At 35.0% G+C, this 22,979-nt stretch overlaps 1 protein-coding gene across 27 annotated transcripts in view; it reads left to right on the forward strand.

Moving 5' to 3' along the window:
* The window catches only part of CCDC7 (coiled-coil domain containing 7), a 292,932-nt gene that overhangs the window by 213,557 nt on the left and 56,396 nt on the right, over nt 1–22,979 (forward strand). For 25 of the 27 annotated variants that reach the window (XR_015734107.1, XM_087892982.1, XM_087892984.1 and 22 more), the window contains 7 exons: nt 769–888; nt 3,653–3,787; nt 6,379–6,498; nt 12,560–12,685; nt 14,475–14,585; nt 16,098–16,223; nt 22,153–22,272. Coding sequence is in view for 26 of the 27 variants with exons in the window: in XM_087892982.1 (XP_087749108.1) it covers nt 769–888; nt 3,653–3,787; nt 6,379–6,498; nt 12,560–12,685; nt 14,475–14,585; nt 16,098–16,223; nt 22,153–22,272 (858 nt within the window). In the remaining variant the exon portion in view is untranslated. The remainder of the gene's footprint in view (nt 1–768; nt 889–3,652; nt 3,788–6,378; nt 6,499–12,559; nt 12,686–14,474; nt 14,586–16,097; nt 16,224–22,152; nt 22,273–22,979) is intronic. The other 2 variants (XM_034402588.3, XM_087892994.1) reach the window with 2 other exon arrangements.

Below are 22,979 nucleotides of genomic sequence, written 5' to 3' on the forward strand. Positions count from 1 at the left end.
ATTGATACTTTGCTGTCCTAATCAAAACTTTACTGAGTAATATCTGAAAGAATCTTGCCACTGTGAATGGTGTTTCTTTGTGGATCCCAGACCAAAGTGGGTAACTAAAATTTGATTGATGCCAGTAAAGCAGTCATTATCTTCTTTATGACTCAGAATGCCTCATATAGGTTGTGCAGTATTATCTATGGGGATTGAATAATATGCTGCACATTGACTAATACTGGAGACCTTGTGAAAACATCCACAATATGATTACAAGAACTGTAAGAGGTCCTGATATTCCTTTACATACAAAGGAACAAAGTACAGTGGCTATCAATTAGATTCTTGTCATAATTTTAAACACCTAAATGATTGCTACTGCCTAGGATTTATTGTTCAGGTTCTCTGTGTTCAGTAATGATAGTTGTATGTCTGATTAGATCATTCTATGAATATTTTTGTCATGAGCTCACAAAATTATATTTCTATCTTTTGTAGGTCAGTCAGTATTTTTATTTTAGCAAATTCCTGTCTATTTGAGTTTTAAATCCGTCCATCATATTTTCTATTGCCATTATTATTTTTTTAATAATGTAAAATGTATTTGCATTAAAATAATGTAAAAGTATCTTACTTTATTATATATTCATTTGTCTGTTAATTATTTTACATTGTAATGATAAATATGTCATTTGAAATTTCCATTAAATAATTTATTTTTGAATAAGCTTTTTCTTTTTTTGTGAACAGTGATTTCTTATTTAAAATCCCTTAATTTTGCAGAGAAAGATCTACATGACTTATTAGAAAAGAAGTTTGAAATATTGGAAGATTTGGCATTCAATCAAAAAGAGCTGCAGGAAGTTCAAGTTCTTGCAGCTGTCCACCCAGATAGTACCAGTGGTGTGTTTTCTGTTTTTTTCTCTATCCGTGATAACTGTAATCTGAAATTTATAGATTGTCCACATAATTGATACTAGACAACTTTTGTAGATTTTTTTGCATTCTTATTTAGATAGTTTTCTTACATTAAACCACAAGATTAATTAATGTTTGTATTCAAATAATGCTGATTTTAAATTGTTCATTTGTTCAAAATAATACCAATAATTATGAATAAAAAATTGTAAGTAAAAATCAACAGTTAATGAAAAATAAATAGAAAATTAGACTGCAAAAAATTAATTATAACAAAAAACCTATTAGTAATAAAAATGAAAATTAGCAAACTGATCAGTGAAAATGGTACATTGAAATTACAACTTCAGGGTAACAAGGAGAATTAATGGGTAAGCAAATATCATTGCAAAAAATATTTCTTTAATAATAAAAGGAAATACTAAATAAAAGAAAATAAAAAAAGGAAAATTAGGAGCAAAAATGCAATGACAATCACAAATATGAGCTAGCAGTATGCTGCAGCTGCCAAAAAAGCCTAGGCTGCATTAACAGGGATAGAATCAAGATCATGTGAAGTGTTAGTATCACTTTATAATGCCTTGGTAAGATTACACTTGAAATGCCCCATCCAGTTTTGGTCACATGATGTAAAAAAAATGTTGTGACTCTAGAAAGAATGCAGAAAAGAGGAACAAAGATGATTAATGATTAATAATACATATGAAGGATTGATTGTAGGAATATGTCTAGTTTAATGAAAAGAAGAAGTAGGATTGACATGATAGCAGTGTTCCAATATCTAAGGGGTGGCCACAAACAAGAGGGGGTCAATCTATTTTCCAAAGCACCTGAAGGTAGGACAAGAAGCAATGAATAGAAACTAATCAAGGAGAAAAGCAACCTAGAACTAAGGAGAAATCTCCTGGCAGAACAATTAATCCAATTAATCAGTGGCATGTCTTGCCTTCAGAAGTTGTGGATGCTCCAATACTGAGGTTTTTAAGAAGAGATTGGCCAACCATTTGTCTGAAATGGTATAGGTTTCCTGCCTGAGCAGAGTTTGTACTAGAAGACCTCCAAGATCTCTTCGAACTCTGTTTTTCTGTTATTTTTCTGCTGGTATATTATTTTCATCATTAGAGGTTTGTTGTGTCTGTTGTAATTTTATCGGTTTGGTTTAAACTCTGTATTCTATTACAGTCATTGCTATGAAATGGCTAGCCATATACATCATTTAAATAAATAAATACAGATTGGCTCCAGATAATACAAAATTTTCTATAGTGGTCTAAGAATTAGTGGAGCAGAAAAGATTACTATACTATACTATACTATACTATACTATACTATACTATACTATACTATACTATACTATACTACACTACACTACACTACACTACACTACACTACACTACACTACACTACACTACACTACACTACACTACACTACACTACACTACATAAAAGATACTATACTATATATACTCTATTTATCTATCTATCTATCTATCTATCTATCTATCTCTATCTATCTATCTATCTATCTATCTATCTATCTATCTATCTATCTATCTATCTATCTATCTATCTATTGATTAGATTATACATATAGACTACCATATTTTTCGGAGTATAAAATGCTCCGGAGTATAAGACGCACCTTAGTTTTGGGGGAGGCAAATAAAAAAAAATTGAGGAACACAAAAACTCAATACAAAAGCAAGAACACACATCATCATTAGTTCAACACATAAATACAACAGGACATAATATTAATTTTAATAACACAGAACCAGTTGCAAAAATAGAACATCTCAATGGCAGAATAATCAGAGAGGCAATTGAAATAGAGAAAAGACCATATTGCATGAATAAACGGGATGACACTTCACGTCTGCCTACTATTTGGAAACCTGCTCTCATAGATAGATGAATATTAACACCAAATATAAAACATAGATCAAGTATTAATCAGAAGACATGTTTTGTCACAAGTCCCAACCAAATCATATTCAAGCCAGCCACAAAGATGAAGCCCTGCCACCTGGTGGAGAAAAACCGACCATACACCCGAAGCCAAGCCAATAAGCACAAACTAGGACTCCCAACCAATCAGAATGAAAAGGTGGAGCCATCCCAGACTACCAGCACCAGATTTGAAATAGTAACGGCAGTTACAGCAAAAGACCCTTCACATAAGCCTGATGATGGCAGATGAGATTCTGTCGAAACGTCGCTTCTACCCTTTTAGGGATATATCCACAATTACACGGGAAGAAACCCGAAATATTAACTATACACACATATATACCCGTGAAATAAATAAATAAATATATATATATATATATATACATACATACATACATACATACATACATACATATATATATATATATATATATATATATATATATATATATATATATATATATATATATATATATAGTCCAGTGGTAGGTTGCTACTGGTTTGCCACGGATCGGGCAAACTGGTAGTGGCGGTGGGAGGCTCCGCCCACTCACCTGGATGTTTCTGTGCAGAAGCATCGTGCCCACGCGTGAGTGCACCCATGCCTGCGAGCAAACCTGTAGCGACCGAAATTGCAACCCGCTACAGATATAACCTATGTATATAAAATAGATTATCCACAATATAAATGAACTGAAGCATTTTATTTAACATAATAGTTAAACATAGCTATTTTAGTAATATTCAGAATTTTATTATTAAATTTTAGTATATAAATTGTCCTGTATTTATTTTGTAGATTATAAATTGCAAGACCTTACTACAAAAAATAGGCATTTGACTGAATGTCTAGAAGCAACTATACAAGATATACAAGAAATACACGAAATACCAAAAATCCCTTCAGAAACAATTATTGTTACAAGACCCAGTGGCAAGTAGAGAACAGATTATTTAGATTTTGAAAGAAATATGTTTTAATAAGTACAATGTTTGCTAAAGGTAATGTAAAGGACTGGAGAAATTTAAGATGTACAAATGCTAGTTGAAAGATAGTGAGTAATATACTTTGTTAGTTATAATTATTTAAGTCGTGTCCTACTCTTGATGATTTTATAGGCAAGTGCTCCCCATGCTACCTTGTCAAACACAACTTCTTTCAATTGTTGTATGTTCAACTTTGCATCCGGTTTGATGTTATCAATCCAGAGTGTTCTTTGTTTGTCACTTTTTCTTTGTCCACTAAGCATTCCTAGCATCATTGTCTTCTCTAATGAACTTGCATGCATAACATGGCCAAAGTAAATCAGATGTAGTCTTATGATTTTAGCTTCCAGTGATGTGTCTGGTTTTATATGATTTAACATCTTCTCTTTAGTTACTGGCTGTAACTATATATGTAAAGTGAGGATGTATTACATATATATAAAACATGGGTATAGGGTAACATATGTTCTGTACCAAACTGAACATTTGTCAGATGAAGCAAACAATTCCGTAAAGTGTGCTTATTAGATGGAAGACATTCCTTATACATTTATCTAGAAATATATTAAATAGCAAAGGATATATTGCATATCCTTGTCTTAATCCCTGTTCAAAGTAGAATCATTTGTTAATTATTTTAAGAGCCAATTTGGCCTAGTAATTATCTGGCTAAAAAGTAGGAAATTGTGAGTTCTAGTCCTGTTGAAAGACATGAAAGCTGGATGGGAGACTTTGAATCAATCTCTTCTCAGCCCAGTCTACCTCACAGGGTTATTATTGGGGAACTAGGATAAGAGAAAAGTATTCAGTATGTTCGCAATCTTGATTTATTGATAAAAATAATAAAGATGGGATATAAATAAGTGAGCGAGTGAGTAAGTAAATAAGTTAACAAGCTTTCCTTTGAAATTATACATCTCTTACTGCATTCAGTCTTCAATTACAAACTTGTACAAAGATGCCATAATTCTTCACTTTATCATATGCGTCTTAAATCAATAAATGTACAATATACTAATTTTCTCACATTCATGCATTCAATTTCTTGTTGGTACAGCTTATATCGAGCAGAAACTCAAATTGTACTAAAATTTTGCACACTATTATCTCTCATATTCCTTCAATTGGATTTCTATTAAAATCTTTCCAAACATACATAATCAAATGAAATGATATTGATGATGATAGCAATGATGTTGCTATTGTTATTGTCTCACTGTTTTCTCCTATTGGAAAGAGGCATCATTTGTAATGGATTTTCAAGAGTTTACTATATCCAAAGATACCTTCAAATCTACATTAATTTCAGAAGTTGTTATCTACTAAAGACTGACCTTGAATTCTAATCATCTCATTATTTAGTCATCTTCTGAAAATGATGACTTTCCTATTTTGGGGTGTGAAATTCTGTATTACGAATTATCTTCTAATAGTTTCTCCCAAAGACAAGTTATTCTACATATGACTGTCGGTTGAGAATATATTTATCATATGTTCTTTTTGCTTTTTTTTATCCCATCAGTGGTGCTTTAACACATGCCAGTAAGTATAGGTTTAAAAGCAGTAGCAAGAGCACTTAGATGTATATATCGCTTCATTGTGCTTTACAGCCCCTCTATAAGTCAGCGGTATGATGACCAATGGTAGGACACTATGATTCACTATGACCAGTGGTAGAATACTGAAAAATAAAGCCTATGCGATGAAAAAAGATAAGAACAATCTTACAGAAGCTACTCTAGTAAAACTATTCATTAATTTGTCTTCAAAAGTAAACGTGTTTGACTTAAATGTGCATGAAACCAGAAAAATGTTCTATGAAGATTACCTACATTTATTGCAAAAGTGTAAGTATAGATCAGAACTGAAAAGGGGGGAATTTGGAAAAACAACTGCTCTGTTTTAAATCTGGCCAATTGGATGTTCCATAAAAATTGAATAAACAAAGTGTGGTTAGTCTATGAATGCAATGACAGTGGTACTGTTTGGCAAATACTTTGTTGTGGCACTGTTTGGTTGCACCTAAGGGGAAATTCCTTCTGTTCCATTTTTTTTCATGCTGCATATTCTCCACTGCCAAATCAGTTTTATTTGATATTGCTTACATTAGAATTATGATGGCCATAACAACGGCATGATTCTAAATAAAATAATTTCAAAACTGTGAGCAGGTACAATTTTAATAAATCAGGTTCTATCTTTAAGAGCTGTAGATCATTTGATTACCAGAATGCTAGTTCTTGTAATATGTAGTTATAAAGACATACAGATTTTTTGTGTACTCTCTTTTTGAATAGTTGTATTATTATTTGCTTCCCATGGGACATACATTGATAAAGTAATATGTAATGTCTTATGGATCTTGATAGGTAATGATACATTTCACATTCAATGGTTTGCTTTGGTTTTTTAAAAATTTATTATTTCCTTAAGTAGAAAAATCAAACTTGTTTGTTTTATTATGATACAATACCATGAACAGTGAGGACATTTTAAACTATTTTTTTCAGTTGCTCATTATAAAAATGTTTTTTTCAGATGAAAAATTATATGCACTATCTGAGAAGAAAGAACACTTGCTAGAAAATCTGGAATCTAAGGAGAAAGAATTAAAAGAAGCTGAAACTCTAGAAATTAGTCAACCAGGCACTGTCAATGGTATGTATGTAATGTTTTTCACACTTTCGTTGTTTGTAAATAAAATTGTTTGTCAGATGTATTGCATTGTGTCTTTTTGCTGTAAACTGTTTAGAGTCGGGAGGATTAAAGTATATGAAGTATAATAATAATAATAAACTACTATACATGGATGACTTTAAAATGTTTGCAAAAAGCCACACTGAACTTAAATCAATACTCAACACAGTTCAACTGTTCAGCAGCGACATCAAAATGAACTTTGGACTTGAAAAATGTGCTATATTATCCATGCAGCAAAGAAAAATGGAAAAAATAAAAGAAACAGAACTGGGAAATGGAAGCATAGTGAAAGCATTCGCAAAGGATGATGGTTACAAATACCTAGGCATATTGGAAGCAGGTAACATCTTGAATGGAAAAGTCAAACAGTCAACGCAAAAGAAATACATCAGGAGAGTCAGCAAAATATTAAAATCAAAGCTGAATGCTGGAAACATAAAGCCATTAATACATGGGCAGTTCCAGTAATACACTACCCAGCTAGAATCATCAACAGGACTTTGGCTGAACTAGAAAACGTGGACCGGAAAACACGCAAACTTTTGAATATGTACCACATTTTACATCCACGAAATGACATCGATAGGTAGTACCTGCCAAGAAAAATAGGGGGCAGAGGGCTATTGCAAATCCATCAAGAAGAAGAAAAACGAAGTTTGAATGACTGTGAATCAAAGTACAGAAAAATTGCTGAAGGCTGTGAAAACGGAGAACATTATAAAAACAACAGAAACAAAGGTAGAATATAAGGAAAAACAGCTGAATGACAGATTAAATGGATGGAAAACCAAAGATCTGCATGGACAGCAATTGAAAAACATTGAAGGAAAATGCGATGACAACTTGACATGGGCATGGCTTAAGATGGGAACCATCAACAAAGAAACGGAAGGTTTAATACTTGCTGCTCAAGAACAAGCACTACAAACTAATGCCATGAAAGCAAAGATACAAAAATCCACTGACAATCCAAACTGCCGACTTTGCAACAACAAAATCAAAACTGTTTCACATTTAATATGTGAATGCAGCAAAATCACACAAACTGATTACAAAATTAGACACGACCAAGTTGCTAAATTAATCAACTGGTCATTATGTAAAAAGTACGGCTTACCTATATCCAAAAATTCATGGGAACATACAGTGGAAAAAGGTATTGAAAATGAGAAGGTGAAGATCTTGTGGGACTTTCAAATATAGATGGATTGTCATTTGGAACACAAAACATATATCACAGTTGCCAAAAACCGAAACATACAATTTTTTTTTGTAAATATTTTTTATTTATTTTTTCAAATTTAAACGTAAAAACATAACTTTCAAGAGCAAAAATCTCGATCTGTAGATGGTAACCACGCTTACATTCCTTTCACAAGCTCAATTCACAATTTCCATTACATCTTTTATAAATAAACAAAAAAAAGGAAAAAAAAGAAGATAAAAAAGAAATTCAAAACTTAAGAAAAAACCAATTTTGCCTCAAATTTCACATTTTCATCTATATAAATCCATTATATCTATCCAAAATTAGTTTCAAATTAACTTTCACTCATTTTTACATCTGCATAACAATTCTAAACATATCTTTATTCTTCTTTACCTTATATCTTATACAAGTCATATCAAAATAATTTTTACAATATTCTAACCTTACAATTTTATCACCATTTATTCTTAGTTTCAATTCAATACCACTCCATTTTTATTATATTTTATAAAACAACATTTTATCTAATTTTAATCCTTTGACCCTTATCCTCAAATCAGTTTACTTAGGTTTTTTTTTCTCCCAGTTTACATATTACACAGATTTCTCTCAAAGGCATATTTTATATACTCCAATTTCTAATATATTTTCCACTATATCTCCATCTAATATTTAACTAACTTCCAGCTTGTTCTATTTGATTAATTCTCAGCTTGATCCCCTCCAAAACACCAACTATTTAGTTGATTTCTCCTTAACTCTCTCCATTGTTTGGCTGATTTCCAGCATAGTCTCCTCCAACTCTCCTCCTATTTGTTTGGCTGTTTCCAGCATTTTATGGGCTGATTTCCAGCATAGTCTCCTCCTTGACTCCCTCTTTTGTTTGGCTGATTACCAGCATAGTCTCCTCCAACTCTCCTCCTATTTGTTTGGCTGTTTCCAGCATTTTGAATTAATTTCCAACGTATTTCCACCGAGTCTCAAACTTTTATCTAGTTGGTATCCATCCCACACATTTTAACTGTAATATAATTATCTGTTTTATATCATTTTTCCATCCTGCTCTTTCAATTTAAATCTCAGTATATTTCATAATAGTCATCATTTCCAACTTGTATTACCTTAATTCAAGACTAATTACTAGCATCAGTGTATCTTGTATTTTGTTCAATCAATCCTTATTCATCAGTTTAACATTTGTTTGCAAATTAAAATTAAAACGTATTACATCAAACAGTACATTTTCTTAAAATTTTCCTGCCTCAAAATATATTCTTCTTTATTATTTTTATCCTCTTGATATCATCCACTATTTTAATAGCCACCTCTTATTTTCTGTTTTTATTATTTCACAACCCTTCCTGTTTTTATCCAAAAATCATATATACCTAGGCTTTTAAACTTTATCATATATACATAGGCTTTTAAACTTTACATTTCAGTTAGTCACATTTAAATTTATCCACTTTAATTCTTCCTTTTCTTCCTTTTCCTCTCTGTCCAAAGTGCTCTATTTCAAGGTTCATCAGTTCAAAGTAAAGAATTTCTGTATGTCCCTTTAAAACTTTTAAAATGTCTGATCCAAGCATAGTGCATCAGCTTCCTGTCTTTGTTAACTACTGCACACCTAGTTTTGTCAGTCTCCATTGTTGAAATCCAAAATGTTCGTTCTTTCTTCTTTCTTCTTTCTTAAAATCATCTGGGACAGAGTAGGAATCTCCAAAATCCTTATATCCAATATTAATTTCAAGTAATCCAAGGTAAAAAGCCAATTAACTTGTTTCTTTTCCACCCAGAAAGGAAATCTCTTCAATCCACTTCCCTGCTTAATCACTGCAGACTCCATGGCTATTTCTCTATCTTCATTAGCTTCATTTTCTTTTAGAGGCATTAATTCTCAGGAATATCCATTTCTCCTCTCCACTCCAGTTAAAGGCACAGTCAAATTTCAGAAATTTATTAATACCAAATCATCCAGTTTAAGTTTACTGGAACAAAATTCAATTTGGGTCTTTTACCCATTTTTTTTCCTTTTCAATCTTTAAGCCCCGCAGACCAACAGCCGCTTTTAATTTTGGGGTCTTATTTTCCAATAATTCCAAATAGGTATGTTATTGCCTGGGTTGGTGTCACTCACCCGGCTTCTTGATTTTTGCTCTTTCTTCATCTTCTTCCTCCAGCACAATCCTTGTTCCCGGTTGCCGCAGTTTCAGGGCAGCCACCATGGCTGCCGTCCCGCTGCCACCGGCGTGAAGAAGCCTCTGGCCCCGAGGAACCTGCCCGTTCCTCTCGGCCGCCCAAGGCTTTCCTTCTTGTCCCCCTGTCCCTACAAGACAGGGGAGGTCTGCAGACCTATAGATATAAATATAGATGGATTGTCATTTGGAACACAAACATATATCACAGTTGCCGAAAACCGAAACATACAATTTATTGACATTGTGGTACCAGGAGATGCCAGTCAAAGAAAAAGAACTGGAAAAAAAAAATGAAATATCGTGACCTGGTCATTGAAATTACACGGTTATGGATGAAATATATAACAGTGATACCCATTGTCATCAGGGCACTTGGTACCATGTGCAAGAATTTAAAGTTCAGTAAAGAATTTCTGTATGTCCCTTTAAAACTTTTAAAATGTCTGATCCAAGCGTAGTGCATCAGCTTCCTGTCTTGGTTAACTACGCCACACCTAGTTTTCTAGTGCAAGAATTTTATAAAATACATCAAGAAATTGCAGCTTCCTACAATAACACCAGTGGAACTGCAAAAAACTGCGCTACTCAGAACATCGTACATCTTAAGAAGGTATTTGGTTGATACCTAGGACGCTGGCAGCAACCCGTATCAACTATTAGCACCAGTCAGTGATATTTGTGATGCATTTTTGAATGTTCAATGAAACTGAGTTTCATGTTTAATGAATAAAGTAATAATAATAATAATAATAATGCAGAAAGCAGTTTTACTCAAAACAGCTAACAACCTGCTCTTAGCTCTAACATCAAATATCAGCATCTGCCTATCCCAAGTCCTTGGAAAGGGCTTTAATATCTAGATAAAAATGCCAAATGCAGTCTGGTGACTGTGTGACAAAATGTAAGATTATATTTTACATTTTTGAAACTTCAGAACTTTATTTTTTTCTGTCATTGACCAATAAAAAATAGAATCAATAAAATGAACAGCACAAAACTATCTTCTAACAAGAACTATTAGCAAACATTTGTGGACGAAGCTTACAAATAATGTAACCAAATTTTGCTATTTTTAGGGAAATAAGTTTAGCTTTGATGTTTTTTATTTAACAGTTATCAGAGTTCCCCAGATATTTAGATAAAAGAGGTGTTATCAACTGGTGGCAAACAGATGTATAATGGAAATCTAGGCACACAGATGTGAAACACAATTTTGATGTTTGCTGGAGTAAGACAATTTATATTATTAGAGAAAAATATTCAGTGAGTGCAAACTGAATTAATAGACTTTAGTTGCTGCATTTATTATTTCAAAAATAAGTTATTAATGGCTTTTATTTTCAGTCCACATTTAACTCTTGTTAGAAATTGGAAAATTATGGAATTAGCTTTTATTTTGTGGCCCATCTCCTCCCATTTCTTGATCATTCAGATTTTATGTATAGAGTGGTGTTTCAGTCAGGTGAGTGTATTATAAAATGGGCAATTATTTAAGATTGTAGTATATACAAAAATTACTATGCTTTATCTTTAGTGCCAGTGCCCAATTAGTCACTATTTTGATTAAACATTTTGAACGTGGAAAAAATCATCTCAAATCTTCTATAATGAATCTTGAGATTAGTTCACTGCCTATATTTCCTAATACATGTAAATCAATCTAGCAACCAAGGTGAAAAGGAAAAAAAGAATGATTAGAAATATTTAGTTGTGTTGGATCTGTTTAGTTGGGGAAAATCAGAATGCAGAAGGGAACAATAGTTATGTTCAAGTAGCCAAAGTATTAACACATTAAAAGTGGAGCAAAGTTGTTCAGAGGTTTTCACTACAAGAAATAATGGGCTGAAATCACAAGTAAGTAGACTTCAGTTGGACATCATAAAAAAATTCTGATGATAAGGCTATCTATAATGGAACATACTATACGGCCTTAGTCATCTATTTAGGGATGCTGTCATAGTAGATTATATAATTTCCATAAGATTGCAACCCTTGCATTCTGTAATTCCAAATATTGCAGAATAATAAAATCAGCACTTGATTTCTCAAAAATGCAGGAAATTCCTTATTAATTGAAGTAGAAAAATATTAAGGACAAATGAAACAAAATAATAATTTTAAGATAATTGTACTAAAATAGCAGCAAGATTATTTGCTTTCATCCAAAAACATAACTGGATAGGGGCTAATAAGCAAACAAATCTCACATCTTTTCTGATAATACCTTAAACTACAGTACTTATATGAATACCTACAAAGAGGACTGCTTGGTTTTGGATGGCTCAAAAGATGGAGTTAATCATTTTGGAAGCTGGAGTTTTGAAAAGACATCTCTGTTTATCAAAATATGCATTCTGTTGGTAATAATACCTTTACAAATTTGAATATTAATATTTAATTGAAGGGGCTTCCACAGATGTAAAATAAATTATTGAATCACTATTTATGGCTGTTTTATAATTTAGAAATTATAAATCAGTTATGTATTCAGAAAGTATTATATAAATCCATTTAGAATAAAATAGCTAAATAATAATGTATGCAGTTATACTTAAGGTAGTTATTGCAGAATATATATTATTGTTTTGATTTGGCCTGAAATTATTTTTAGCACATAAACTACAAGAACTAAATGAGCAAAGAAGACATTTAAGTGTAGAACTAGAGGCAACTGTACACGATATACAAAAAATAGAAGATCGTGCTTCAGAAGAAACCTTAATGAGAAGATCTGAGGGTAAGTGGAAAATAAATGCCTATATATCAGCACCTGCATATTTTTTCAATGGCAGCAGCATGGAATAAAGTATGTAGCAGGTAATCACTACTGTTCTGTATTTGGTCCTCAGATTCTCATATAACAGTCTTGCTCCCTTTTGAAGAGGAATCAACAGAAAGAACCTCCTTTAAGGTTATTTTGTAACCACACTGCTGTATGATTGCAAAATATTTTGTAGATAAAGTTAGATAAATATTGTTGATAAAGCCTGATAAGATAACAAAGACTACATCTTGCAAGGTCACTTGGGATTCTCCTTTCAGGAGTCAGTACAACTCGTGGTACTATGAGTTTTATTCAGTTTCAACAAATGTAATATTTCTCCTGGCACAAATAATGTAGAATCATCTAAACAAGCTATATTGAAATGAAATGGCTAGAATTACAAGAATTTCAGCAGAATTCCCTAATACTGCTGAAATTCTTGTAATTCTAGCCATTTCATTTCATTCAGTATTCCCTAATACAAATTATATATTTCTTAAAGTGGTAGGACGGTGCCTTTCATAAATTCTTTCATCGGGGTTTGATACATCAAAAGATACCTCTTATAGTTGCAGAGAATTGACTTGTGTAGATACAGTATTGCAAATAAAATTGTTGTAGAAGCCAAAGTTTATGAACATGACTTGAAACTTCTCAGGATTAATATAACAGTAGTCTTTCAAGTTAATAAAATATTCCAATTTTATCCTTTTATACCTAAAATTCAAAATAAGTTTGATCTTATTCTTTTCCCCAATAGAGACAGCTGACTTTTTCCTGTTATTTTACATTCATTTGAGATTGGGTCATACTCCCTCTGAGGCAAGATATCTATGATTAGTGAAAGGGTGGGTTCTCCTAGACTCAGGCTCCTTCTTGTTCAGCAGATGGAGGCACCGGCTTGAAGAACCTTTGCCCAGCTTTAGTTGGTATGCCACTTAAAACTTTGTGAAATTGGAAAGCCCTAATTGCAGAGATTCATGCTTTTATTATCACATGATTGGAGTATAGTAATACCAACTATGGGGGGATATTTTTGAAGATGATTCAAGCTGCATTTGGTCCAGAATTTGATGACCTAGCTGCTGATGGAAGCAGGCCACTTCAGCAGTATAACCTGTGGGCTGAATTCATTCCTTTGTTTACCAATAATTTTCCTGACACAAATGCTTCTATATGTTTCCGTTTTTCTTATCTTTAATATTATTTCTCTGGGCTAAATTCAGCCTATAGTGTAAGATTGTCTGTGGAGAGGATGCTTAGAGCCCTAACATACAAGGTTAATAAATCAAATATGCTATTTGACATCAACATTGTGGAACAGCTTACCCACTGAGTTTTGGTTGGCTTCCTCATTGAATTTTTGGAAAGTTTTGAAAAAAGTTTATTATTACAAAAAACATTTGGGTGCTAATGCAAATTTAATGCAGATAGAAGTTTATTTGTTAATTCTTTTTTCTTTCTAATTGCATGGGGTTTTTTTTTTTATGTTTTTGCTGTGAAGATTGGTGGTCACAGAGAAAGCATGTTTTGGACAAACATGACCTGGATAATTTAGAATCTTCATAGATGTTGCAGAGGAAGGCATTTTGAAATTGTGTTACTTTAGTTTTGTATTTCTTATAATCAGCCTTGATTTGATCAGATAGTGGTAAATAGGCATAATAAAAATATGTGAGAAATCAAATTCTTAATTGGAGATTTTGAATATAAACATATGAAACAATTTTCCAAAATAACTGTAAATCATTATTGTTTGTAGAAATAAAACTGTATAAATTACGTGCATGGAAGAAGCTTTTATTAGAACATTTGGAATCAAATCTGGAACTACAAGAAGAAATCCAGACTATGGAACCAGATAATACCACTGGTATATATATGATAATTCTTGTTTATTTATAATTAAAATATGAGGTCATTCTTCTTGAAATCTCTTTGGTTCTGTTGATATTATTTGGCAGTCTGTAAACTGAACAAAATTGATATAGAAAAAAACATATAGAATAATAGATTTGGAAGGTACCTTGGAAGTCTTCTAGTCCAACCCCCTGCTTAGGCAGAAACCTTATATCATTTCAGACAAATGGTCAACCAATCTCTTCTTAAAAACTTCCAGTGTTGGAGCATTTACAACTTCTGGAGGCAAGTTGTTCCATTGATTAATTGTTCTATCAGGAAATTTCTCCTTGGCTCTAGGTTGCTTCTCTCCTTGATTGCTTCTTGTCCTACCCTCCGGTGCTTTGGAGCATAGCTTGACTTCCTATTCTTTGTGACAACCCTGGAAATATTGGAGCAATGCTATCATGTCACCCCCAGTCCTTCTTTTTATCAAACTAGACATATCCAATTCCAGCAACTGTTCTTAATATGTTTTGGCCTCCAATCTCCTAATCATCTTTGTTGTTTTTCTCTGCATTCTTCTAGAGTAGTTAACTTCCTCAGGTTATAATGTTTATAAAATTCTTGTTTTCTGGGCAGAGAATATATCAAGTTGCATGCTATTTAGTATAATCTTGTTGCATATTTCCCTTAAAATTCCCTAGATTGTTATCAAGTTCAGTTTAATATAATTTAAAACTTAGTTAAAACTTTTATTGTGTTTCATCTTTCAGTTAATCTACAACTGAATCATTTTAATAAATGAGAAACAGTTTTATGGAATGCTATGAAGGGCTATCTAGCTTAAGAGAGCATTACCTTTAAGTAGCATACATATGCCAATACTATTCCATAGTTCATGCTGCTGGCTAAGGAAGGGTGTTGGCAATATTGTCATCTTGTAGAATCGAATCGAATCGAATCGAATCGAATAGAATAGAATAGAATAGAATAGAATAGAATAGAATAGAATCAGAACCAAGGAATTTCTCTCCTCTTGAAATTTCCACACCATTAGTAATTCTAGAGAATTACTCTAATTACTAGAGAAAAACATGAAGCTAAGTTAAATGTAATAATTTATCAGATTGGCTGCTCTTAACCCTATGCATTAAAGACAACATGCTTCAGTCGTAATAGATTTTTGTGCTTAAAAAGACAGCCAGAGGAAATCATGGAAAACATCAACAGGAAAGACAATATGACCTGTAGCCTCTATACTATAAAATTCATTGTTAAAGGTAGAACAGTTGAAATCATTGTCTGAAAAAATTCCTATATTATTTAAAAAAGAACCATTGTGTTCAATATTGCTTACTTCAATATAGGTGGGCATAAAAGTTTATCTGGATCTAATTCTATAAAATGATTAATGCAGTTACTTCAAAGGAAAGTTACCTTCCTTTGAAGGTTTAAAATTTATATTATTATTACTTAAGATTGGGTAATTTTAAGATATCTTTTAAGTATATTTTTTATCAAATTCTTTACATTTTTTATCTAGAAAAAAAGATAGAGGAATTACATGAGCAAAGAAAGATTTTAATTGAAAACCTGGAAGCAGTTGTGGAAGATATAGATGATATGAAAAGTTATATTTCAGAAACAGGAGGAATTATCAAATATGTTGGTGAGTAAGAAAAGAAATACCCTTAAATCCATGGGCATTGTTAGGGACAGTTGACATAACTTGCCTCATGACATAAACTTCAATCCTTTTATATATGCATCTAATACATACATACATACATACATACTTACATACATACTTACATACATACATACATACATATACACACACACACACACATATCTAAAGGGCAGAACATGTAATGTCACAATGCATGTTTTGTCATTCTGATAACATCTTCAGATTCCTTTCTTTATATTACTTTGATTTTTTATTGTGATGATCAGAATGATTATTTTAAAAAAACATTTTACATTATTTGTAACTATCTGAAAATGATCATATAAATTGATTAAATAATAATAAATAATGATTGACTATTTGACAATCAATTCAAAAGGCCTAAAAAGGTGTTTTTTATATATAGATAGATAGATAGATAGATAGATAGATAGATAGATAGATAGATATGTCTTTTTCTTTTTCGTAGGCTTTTATGTGCATATTCTTTCTAGCCAGGTTTTACCTACGTAAACTAAGTTGTTCTACAGCCCTGGTTATGTGAAATCTCATTCACAAGTTTCTGGGCCATTTTTCTGCTGACAAACTGCAACTCTGTGTTGCATATATATATATATATATTTCTTTTAGCCAGGTTTTTCCTACGTAACCAAGATTTTTCTACAGCCCTAGCTCAGTGGAGTCACATCCACTCGATTCTGGGCTTTTTTCTTCTGGCAGCCAGCAGGCCCTATGCTGCCATATGCTGCTTAGTGAGAGACTTCTATAGATCTATTTCTGGCTCGTTAGCCATCATCAGTAAGCCACACCCACATCTCATGTATCCTCCCTGTAAAGGTACAATATCTATTTTCTTACTTTACGTAGGTTTCATGTGTGTTTTTCTTTTAGCCAGGTTTTTCCTACGTAACCAAGATTTTTCTACAGCCCTAGCTCAGTGGAGTCACATCCACTCGATTCTGGGCTTTTTTCTTCTGGCAGCCAGCAGGCCCTATGCTGCCGTATGCTGCTTAGTGAGAGACTTCTATAGATCTATTTCTGGCTCATTAGCCATCATCAGTAAGCCACACCCACATCTCATGTATCCTCCCTGTAAAGGTACAATATCTATTTTCTTACTTTTCGTAGGTTTTATGTGTGTTTTTCTTTTAGCCAGGTTTTTCCTACGTAACCAAGATTTTTCTACAGCCCTAGCTCAGTGGAGTCACATCCACTCGATTCTGGGCTTTTTTCTTCTGGCAGCCAGCAGGCCCTATGCTGCCCTATGCTGCTTAGTGAGAGACTTCTATAGATCTATTTCTGGCTCGTTAGCCATCATCAGTAAGCCACACCCACATCTCATGTATCCTCCCTGTAAAGGTACAATATCTATTTTCTTACTTTACGTAGGTTTTATGTGTGTTTTTCTTTTAGCCAGGTTTTTCCTACGTAACCAAGATTTTTCTACAGCCCTAGCTCAGTGGAGTCACATCCACTCGATTCTGAGCTTTTTTCTTCTGGCAGCCAGCAGGCCCTATGCTGCCCTATGCTGCTTAGTGAGAGACTTCTATAGATCTATTTCTGGCTCGTTAGCCATCATCAGTAAGCCACACCCACATCTCATGTATCCTCCCTGTAAAGGTACAATATCTATTTTCTTACTTTATGTAGGTTTTATGTGTGTTTTTCTTTTAGCCAGGTTTTTCCTACGTAACCAAGATTTTTCTACAGCCCTAGCTCAGTGGAGTCACATCCACTCGATTCTGGGCTTTTTTCTTCTGGCAGCCAGCAGGCCCTATGCTGCCCTATGCTGCTTAGTGAGAGACTTCTATAGATCTATTTCTGGCTCGTTAGCCATCATCAGTAAGCCACACCCACATCTCATGTATCCTCCCTGTAAAGGTACAATATCTATTTTCTTACTTTACGTAGGTTTTATGTGTGTTTTTCTTTTAGCCAGGTTTTCCTATGTAACCAAGAGCTAGGGCTGTAGAAAAATCTTGGTTATTATAGGCCATCCTATCTCAAGGTAATTTGAAGAGAAGATTATTATAAGAAGAATAAAATATGCTGTATCAAGAAGCAAACATAATTCATGGTTATTTATTTATTCATCAATTTATCCACTGTGAGTGGGTAATAAAACCCTCAATACAAAACTCAATGTCTCCCTAGTGACAACTATCAAACCAACCATTTGATGGACTCAATATCCCCTGAAGCCTTCAGACCCTTTAGCAAAACCATGTCTTCAGGGCCTTTTGAAAGTGTCAAAGTGGGGCCAAACTTATTTCCGCAGGGATGATGATCCACAGAGAGGAAGCCCCTACAGAGAAGGCCCTTCTTCTTGGTCCTACCAAGTGGATTTCCTTAAGACAGGGTACTCATAATAAACCCTGCCTCCCAACTTTGGTGAGACAGGTAGATATAACTTGGAAAAGATGGTTCTTGAAATAACTTGGCTGCAGGCCATGTAGAGTTTTAAAGGTGACAATCAATCTCTTGAATTGTAATCAGAAGTAAATTGGCAGCTTCTGCGAAAAAGGTGATATGAATGTAAATCTATATTTAACCAAAGTCATGTGGGTCTCCTATTTTGACACATTGAAGCTTAGGATACTTTTCAAGGACTGCCCCACGTTGAGCATATTGCAGTATTTATTTATTTATTTTAATTTATTTTATTCACATTTATATTCCGCCCCTCTCCCAAAAGGCTCGGGGCGGCTCACAACAATAAAACGACAACAATAAAATGAAATAGAAAAATAATTCAATTAAAAACCCAACAATTAAAACTGAATTCCCAACAGATCAGGAGATTTGTTGAAAAAGCCATGTCTTCAGGTCGCCGCGGAAGGAGCGGAGGTCGGGGGCCATCCGGAGCCCAGTGGGTAGCTCGTTCCAGAGGGTCAGTGCGGCCACAGGGAACGCCCTCATCCTGGGTGCCACCAGCTGACATTGTCTGGCCGATGGCACCTGAAGTAGGGCAGTCCTATGTGAGTGCACTGGGCTCAGGGAGTCTGGTAGGAGGTGGTCCTCCAAGTACCCTGGGCCCATGCCATGAAGGGCTTTATAGGTAAGAACCAGCACCTTGAAGTGGATCCGAAGGACCACCGGCAACCAGTGCAGCTCGTGCAGGAGAGGTGTAACACGGGAGTAACGGGATGCCCCCGTAACAACCCGCACAGCCGCATTCTGGACCAGCTGGAGCCTCTGGGTGTACCCCAAGGGCAGCCCCATGTAGAGGGCATGTAGATGAGAGATAATGAGAGCATGAGTGACTGTCCGGAGGGCATCCCTGTCTAGGAAATGTCGCAACTGACGCACCAGGCAAACCTGTGCAAAAGCCCCCCTGGTCCCGGCCATCAGCTGGTCAACTAAGGACAGTCGCGAATCCAGGAGGCTGGATTTGCCTCCTGGATTGCAAGCCCTTTCAGAGGGAGTAAGCCACTCCCCTCCCATCATTAGTGATGGGGCCGCTAGCTCCTGGATGCTGGCATCCACAGCCATTCCGTCTTGGAGGGGTTGAGTCTGAGCCTGTTCCTACCCATCCAGACCCGCACCGCCTCCAGGCACTTGGACATCACAGAAAGGGCTTCCCTGGGTTGGTCTGGGGTGGAGATGTAAAGCTGGGTATCATCAGCATACTGATGATACCTCACCCCGAAACTGTGGATGATCTCACCCAGCGGCTTCATATAGATGTTAAAGAGCAAGGGGGAGAGAACCGATCCCTGGGGCACCTCACAGATGAGAGGCCTTGGGGAGGATCTCTGTCCCCCTGCCCAGACAAACTGGGTGCGACCCGAGAGGTAGGAGGAGAACCACTGTAAAACAGTGCCCCCCCACCCCTAACCCCCTGAGTCTTCGCAGTAGGATACCATGGTCGATACCAGTAGTCAAGAGTGGAGGTGACTAGAGTATGGGTGATTGTGGTTACTTAAAAATATAACTTGGCTCATCTAACTTTCTGGTTCTGCTCCTGGTGAAAAAATAAAATTGTTAGAGCTTCTTAGAGGCTGGCTGAGATGAATTAGAGAAGTGGTTCCTAACCTATAATATGCACATGCCTTGGAGGTGGGGGGGGGGATGTCACATAGGGATTCTGCAAAGACTTAAAGAAATGTTATCATTTAAAAGTTAAATCTTGGTGGCCTGTGACTGTGGTCTGTGGCCACAAAAGATATTTTAAGGGCGTCCGTGGTGAAGAAAAGGTTGAAAACCACTGTGTTAAGGTACTCCACAATGGCAGAAATTGTGGTAAAGGAATGTATGCCTCATTAGTTCCGTAACCTGGGATTCAAACTGTTGAAGGGACTCTGAACTATGCTATGCCAATCTTGTCAAATTGTATAGTTCAGACAGAGATAACCAGAGACAGATGATCCCCCAAATAACCAAGCCTTATGCCATTAACTACTTTATAGGTGTATAACAGCACTTGAATTGCTCTTGGAAGCCCTGTTGAAAAAATGTGCAGCTCACAGTTAAGGTTATTGTTTTTGGATCAGCTGCAGCCTCCAAGTGATAACCTTCAGTAATGTGAAATTTTCTGTAGGTCTATGTATTGTGCATCTGAGGAATCTGTGGTGAATTGGTGAACTTTTTGTCCAAGTCCTACTTCAGGAGCATTGTTCCTTATTATATGTATTATACCAATAAAGGAGAATTATTTGTAGCCCAGGGCTGAAATGGGGGGTCCTTGGTGCTCTCTGTGCTTGCTTGTTTTCCTGCAAACATTTCATTACCCCAACTAGGTAACATCATCAGTGCTAGTAAGATCCAGTAAAAAATCCAGCAACCCCAGAAGAAGAAATAAGAGTCACCTACAACATACATTGTAAGAACTGCAACAATCACTATATAAGACAAATAGGCAGAAGACTGCCAGAATGCATCTATGAACAGCAGCTGGCAATCAGAAGATATGGTGAAAATTCTTTATTTTCACAAAATATAGGCAGATTTAACCATAGGTCCAATTGGGAAAATGTGTCAATCCTAGACCAGGCCAAGTCCAAAAATGCCAGGGAATTTATAGAAACCTGGCACAAATCAGCCCACAATAGACATATAGATATTAACAACATCTATAGACTATTCAAAAGAGACAATCAACCAGGCCAAAAGAGAACAAAAAGATCCCAGGACCTCTCCACCAGTAATCAGCACCCAGATCAGCATATATTAATTTCAAAATTAACTTCAGACTAACAAGTAAACAATATCCCAATCAAGAAACTTCCAAAGAGCCATCAGTAAATTGCCCAACCAAAGAATCTCTATCACCACCCTTCATCCACATAGTCAGGCAACTCACGAGAATGACAACAAACAGCACCCCTTAGGGTAATGAAGTTAGGCTAATGAAATCTCTCCCCCCCCTCTCTCATAGATAGATAGATAGATAGATAGATAGATAGATAGATAGATAGATAGATAGATAAGGTAAAGGTAAAGATTCCCCTCACACATATGTGCTAGTCATTCTCAACTCTAGGGGGCGGTGCTCATCTCCGTTTCAAAGCTGAAGAGCCATTGCTGTCCGAAGATGTCTCCATGGTCATGTGGCCGGCATGACTCAACACCAAAGGAGCATGGAACACTATTACCTTCTCATCAAAGGTGGTCCCTATTTTTCTACTTGCATTTTCTATGTGCTTTTGAACTGCTAGGTTGGCAGAAGCTGGGACAAGTAACAGGAACTCCCCCTGTTACGTGGCACTAGGGATTTGAATCGCTGAACTGCCGACCTTCTGATCGACAAGCTCAATATCTTAGCCACTGAACCATCGCATCCCTGATAGATAGATAGATAGATAGTTTTATAAATTATTTTTCACAGTGCATAATATTTAAGATCAATGTGATCACAAAATAAAATTTACATTCAAACTGCTGCTTTATTTTAATTGTTATTTTTTAGAAAAAGATTTGGAAACACTAAATCAGAAGAAGCAAATGTTTTTGGAATGTTTGGAGATAAATTTAAACAACCTTCAAGAAGCACAGACTGTTGCAGTTGCTCGTGCAAGCAGAAGAAATGGTTGGTATAGAATAGGATTTGGTAGCCCTTGGCTGCTGAATTGGACTTGATGCATCTGATAAATTAACCTTTTACAATTTCTGGAACTTACCAGTATCATGATTTCTGAAAATTATTTCCATAGTACTATACGTTGGTGTAGAAAATAAGGAAAAACAATATATCTAAATTACATCCCAAAATGCAGGGAAAATCCTGGTCTCACACCTATATGTGATAAATCTTTTTTCATTGTGCATTATTATCTCACTAATTGCATCCACTAAGTCCAAAATTACATTCTGATCACACACTATAGGTACTCCTAAAACTAGTATACTATAGAAGATTGATCTATTTCTGGCTTGTTAGCCATCATCGGTAAGCCACACCCACATCTCATGTATCCTCCCTGTAAAGGTACAATATCTATTTTCTTACTTTTTGTAGGCTTTATGTGTGTTTTTCTTTTAGCCAGGTTTTTCCTACGTAACCAAGATTTTTCTACAGCCCTAGCTCAGTGGAGTCACATCCACTCGATTCTGGGCTTTTTTTCTTCTGGCAGCCAGCAGGCCCTATGCTGCCCTATGCTGCTTAGTGAGAGACTTCTATAGATCTATTTCTGGCTCGTTAGCCATCATCAGTAAGCCACACCCACATCTCATGTATCCTCCCTGTAAAGGTACAATATCTATTTTCTTACTTTACCTAGGTTTTATGTGTGTTTT

This window comes from Pantherophis guttatus, chromosome 4 (assembly GCF_059756535.1).
Source record: "Pantherophis guttatus breed Tessera chromosome 4, ASM5975653v1, whole genome shotgun sequence".
Lineage (NCBI taxonomy): Eukaryota > Metazoa > Chordata > Lepidosauria > Squamata > Colubridae > Pantherophis > Pantherophis guttatus.